This window comes from Scylla paramamosain, chromosome 2 (genome assembly GCF_035594125.1).
Source record: "Scylla paramamosain isolate STU-SP2022 chromosome 2, ASM3559412v1, whole genome shotgun sequence".
Classification (NCBI taxonomy): Eukaryota; Metazoa; Arthropoda; class Malacostraca; order Decapoda; family Portunidae; genus Scylla; species Scylla paramamosain.
The window spans coordinates 34,521,817-34,526,816 of record NC_087152.1 but is presented as its reverse complement, the minus strand read 5'-3'; the positions used below and the strand labels follow the sequence as shown (position 1 = coordinate 34,526,816).

Here is a 5,000-nt window from a genome sequence, read left to right as displayed (position 1 = left end):
ACATAGTAACGTAAAAAACATGCCCGCGGAATCACAGGAATAAGCGGGAAAGTTTTAATAGTCTTAATAACCTTACGCTAACCAGCTATTTTCTGCTGAAATCTTCCTCCTGTTAACACCCAAGGAAGTCAGTATTTGTTAAAAAGAGAGAGAGAGAGAAAAAAAAACATCATTACAAATAAGCACACAAAACAAGATAAGATTAAAAATACGAAATATTCAACCACGTCGACAAAATGGATCATCTTGCGTCAGGCAGCAGTAAGCGCGTCACTTTGCTGGGGAAGTGCCGGAAGGGGGAGAGGTTGTCGTACGCTCATACACCAGCGTGTCTATATGTAAATTCCAATTCTTAGGGCGGAAAAGACGACACGGGACGGCTTTCAGCGAGGATGGGTGGAGAGTGGGCGGAGAGTAGGTGGAGGAGGTGGAGACTACAGGTGGAAAGGGGAGGGTTTTAAAAGCGTTAATGGAGACTGCTCTTGAATTACTGTTTACGTTCTCTCTCTCTCTCTCTCTCTCTCTCTCTCTCTCTCTCTCTCTCTCTCTCTCTCTCTCTCTCTCTCTCTTTGCCAGTTTAATTAAAACGGGTAATGGTCACACACACACACACACACACACACACACACACACGAGGAAGTGATGTGTGTAAATCGTACCTAATAGATTTAAAAATAAATAAATAAATAAATAACTTGCACGAAAAGAACAGGACACGTGAAACTTAAGTCTGTCCTTTAATTAAAAATACAAATAGGATTACCCACCCACACATCAGCGCGCGCACACACACACACACACACACGCACACACACCTCTCTCTCTCTCTCTCTCTCTCTCTCTCTCTCTCTCTCTCTCTCTCTCTCTCTCTCTCTCTCTCTCTCTCTCTCTCTCTCCAGAACATACTTTTTAATATACAACAGTTATATAAAGTCATACATAACATACATTCCTGTTATTCAGTATCTATCGCTCTGCACGACCATAAGTTTAGTTTTATTTACTGTTTCCAGGCAGATGTTTTAAGTGTTCGGGTATCCAAGTGTTCATTACGGCAGTCTGTCCGATGATTCGCCTTTTTATTTCATCGAGGGAAATTAATTTTTATGATTTTGCAGATATTAGGATGGAATGAATTATGTTTTTATCCCCCCTTCTCTCTCTCTCTCTCTCTCTCTCTCTCTCTCTCTCTCTCTCTCTCTCTCTCTCTCTCTCTCTCTCTCTCTCTCTCTCTCTCTCTGCAGTGACGTCATACAAATATCATTTTGATGGCACCAAATATTGAGTCAGAGAGAGAGAGAGAGAGAGAGAGAGAGAATAATGTGAAAATAATTACTTGAAGTTAAGCTATTTCATTAATCTTACATTGAAAGCAGACTTACAAAGATTAATGGAGTGATTTTGATTATTTTGAATTAGAATTCTCTCTCTCTCTCTCTCTCTCTCTCTCTCTCTCTCTCTCTCTCTCTCTCTCTCTCTCTCTCTCTCTCTCTTCCTCTCTCTCTCTCTCTCCATCCCTCCCTTCCTCCCCCCCCCCTCTCTCTCTCTCTCTCTCTCTCTCTCTCTCTCTCTCTCTCTCTCTCTCTCTCTCTCTCTCTCTCTCTCTCTCTCTCTCTCTCTCTCTCTCTCTCTAATCCCATACAACTAATCCAGTAATAATGTTCATGATTTAGGGATTATACGGAGAATGATTTAAGTTTCCTTCACGGCCAGCCGACCAACTCTCTCTCTCTCTCTCTCTCTCTCTCTCTCTCTCTCTCTCTCTCTCTCTCTCTCTCTCTCTCTCTCTCTCTCTCTGTGTGTGTGTGTGTGTGTGTGTGTGTGTGTGTGTGTGACTCAATATTTGGTTCCATCAAAACGATATTTGTAGGATGTCACTGCAGAGAGAGAGAGAGAGAGAGAGAGAGAGAGAGAGAGAGAGAGAGAGAGAGAGAGAGAGAGAACTGTGTTTTCGGATGCATTTATTGTGTAACTAATATCAGTTTTCTCTCTCTCTCTCTCTCTCTCTCTCTCTCTCTCTCTCTCTCTCTCTCTCTCTCTCTCTCTCTCTCTCTCTCTCTCTCTCTCTCTCCCGGTCGCTTCCTGTATTTGTAAACAGAAGTGAAAAAGCGAGGAGGAAGATTAATACGGGGACTGGAGGGAAGAGAAGTGGAAGAGGTATTTATAGTAATAATAATAATAATGATAATAATAATAATATATAATAATAATAATAATAATGATAATAATAATAATAATAATAATAATAATAATGTGCAGGTTGAACATTTATGGCTGATGACTTAGATAGTTCAGTGTCATGATTGATTGAGTAGATAAGCTCGAGTCTGACGATCTAATGCTGTTTGTTTTGACAGCTTTATGTTTTTTGTTGCAGATACAATAGATATTATGATGACCTGGGTTCGTGTGTTTAATGATCTAACCCACACACACACACACACACACACACACACACACACACACACACACACACACACACACACACACACACACACACACACACACACACACACACACACACACACACAGGCACACACACACACACACACACAGGCACATGGAGAGGACAACAAGAGGTGGTTCAGTAACTTACGTAAGAAGGTCACAGTACCTTTCTTCCGCTTCAGGCTTCTTCTCAGAAACTTTGCCATGGGAGGGTCTGAGCTCGGCACACCCTCTCCGTTTGCCTTCCTTCCTTGCTTCACCCTCGCTTTCCTTCCTTCCTTATTGCACCACCCTCCGCTCCTCCTCAACCACCACCACCACCACCACCTGTTCCCGCTTTGCACCAAAATCACAACTTTTCACACTATTTATATTTTCACACTCGCTTTTCTCCCACTTTTACCACAGATGCTTGTATTGGGATGTGTTATTCGGCGCTATAAGTCATCATTCTATACTCACTGATCGGCACTGTATTTTGTTCAGTGTTACTTTTATTTATTTTTTTATTATTTTTTTGTTCTTTTTCAAAATATGCCTTTTGTGGGTGGTGTCAGTTTGGTAATGCTACGATTACTACTACTGTCTACTACGATTTGACGATGACATGAGGTAGATAAAGGAGAGTTAGCACGCTTGTTTTCTTTCCTTTCTCTTTTTTTTTCTTGAATGTTCTTTCTTTTCTTCCTTCTGTCGGAATTCAGCACTCGGCGGGTTACAGAACTGAGTATTGCAGCACTGTAAGATTTGGTGTGATATTAGGCTTAGCACCAGTGTGTGTGTGTGTGTGTGTGTGTGTGTGTGTGTGTGTGTGTTGGTATTTGAGAACTATTAGCTGGAATGATTTTTTTTTCCAGACAAATCAGGCCGTATGTTATAGTCAGATATTATAATTGAATACTGCAGGAGTTATTTTGCAGGCTAGTCTTAATGCTAAAATTTTCCTTTTCTTTATGTGCACCAGCTCTCGTGTCAAATACTTAACTAAGAAGCTCCTGTGGCGAATCTACATCTAGGGATAGTGGTCAGGAAAAGCTTGGTTACATGTGTGACTTATACTTTTGTCAATGGTGTAAAAAAAAAAAAGGAAAAATAAAGAGCTCTTCTCACGTCCAAACGTTACTACTTTTGAGAAATGTTATACACCTATAAGCAACAACAGTTCATGAAAGATCTTGAAGGACAGTAACATGGAATACACTGTTCAGTATAGTCACAAAACACACGTATAGGTAATTTTGAGACCATTGTATAAGAACTCATCTCACCAGCCACGCTCCCCCTCCCCCTTACACGTGAATTACACTATTTTTGCTGATGACTTTTGATGGCGGAACGTTTAAAATCCCAATGTTTTTCGAAGATTATCGACGAATTTGTGTTACGAGGTACAGGTGTTATCTCCAGGTTGTGCTTCATCGCCGTGAAAAGCGAGATGAACGGACAGGCAGCGCCCCTTTTACATAAAAAAATAGACAGACAGACAGACAGGACAATCTCAGTGGTCATGATTACTCCTTTTACTTCTTTTTCCTCCTCCTCATTCTCCTCCTCCGTTCTTTTTCTTCATCAATCAGTCAGTTTGTCTGTCGGTCTGTCTATCGGCTTCCCTGTTTGTCTGTCAGTCAGTCTGTCAGTTTATCTGTCGTGTTTGTCTGTCTTTCTTTCTGTCTGTCTTTCAGATCTGCTGTGTCTCCTTCCACTGTTCACTCTCTCCCCTCGCCCTCCAGCACTCACTCGCTTTTCCTTTTTGCCTTCACAAATTGTCTCTTTAAATTTACTTTCAATTTTCCGTATTTGTTTTATATGATTTTTTACTTCTTAATTCATCCACCACCACCACCACCACCACCACCACCACCACCACCACCACCACCACCACCACCACCACCACTACCACTACTACTACCACTACCACCACTACCACCACCACCACCACCATCATGTTGACTACCTCCACCACCACCACCACCACCACCGCCACCACAACTACCACCACTACCTCCTCCTACAACTGTTGACATGGAAGAAGGGAAGAAAAGCAAAGAAGAAAAAAAAGTGGCTTCAAAATCCCAAAACGAGACTTGAGAGAGAGAGAGAGAGAGAGAGAGAGAGAGAGAGAGAGAGAGAGAGAGAGAGAGAGAGAGAGAGAGAGAGAGAGAGAGAGAGAGAGAGAGAGAGAGTAGCTTCTTTGATGTATTTTTTTTGTACAATTCTAAGACTAACCAGAAGGGGAAATGTTAATTATCACTAAGTATCACTAATTTGGATCACAGAAAAAAAAGATGAATTATGGTATGTTTAATGCATATTACATTAAATTAGTGTTTCTTTTTAATAGTAGTAAATAATATTAGTAACTTCAAAGGAAAGTTAAATACTAGACTCTCTCTCTCTCTCTCTCTCTCTCTCTCTCTCTCTCTCTCTCTCTCTCTCTCTCTCTCTCTCTCTCTCTCTCTCTCTCTCTCTCTCTCTCTCTCATTTATTTCACCGCCACCTGGATTATGCCGTGGCAACGTAAATCCCAAGGAAAGCTTCCCAGACAGATAGAT

General features: G+C 41.4%; 1 protein-coding gene and 1 long non-coding RNA gene across 3 annotated transcripts in view; one reads left to right on the top strand and one right to left on the bottom strand.

Annotated features, from left to right (window-relative positions):
* LOC135113923 (uncharacterized) overlaps positions 1-5,000 on the top strand; it is a 175,537-nt gene that overhangs the window by 814 nt on the left and 169,723 nt on the right. The gene's annotated exons all lie outside the window — the stretch shown is intronic.
* Positions 1-5,000, bottom strand: part of LOC135113866 (Kv channel-interacting protein 4-like) — a 125,675-nt gene that overhangs the window by 114,173 nt on the left and 6,502 nt on the right. Inside the window, exon 2 of one of the 2 annotated variants that reach the window (XM_064029490.1) lies at positions 2,597-3,186. In XM_064029490.1, the coding sequence (XP_063885560.1) occupies positions 2,597-2,654 (58 nt within the window). In that variant the 5' untranslated portion in view covers positions 2,655-3,186. The remainder of the gene's footprint in view (positions 1-2,596; positions 3,187-5,000) is intronic. The other variant, XM_064029495.1, reaches the window with a different exon arrangement.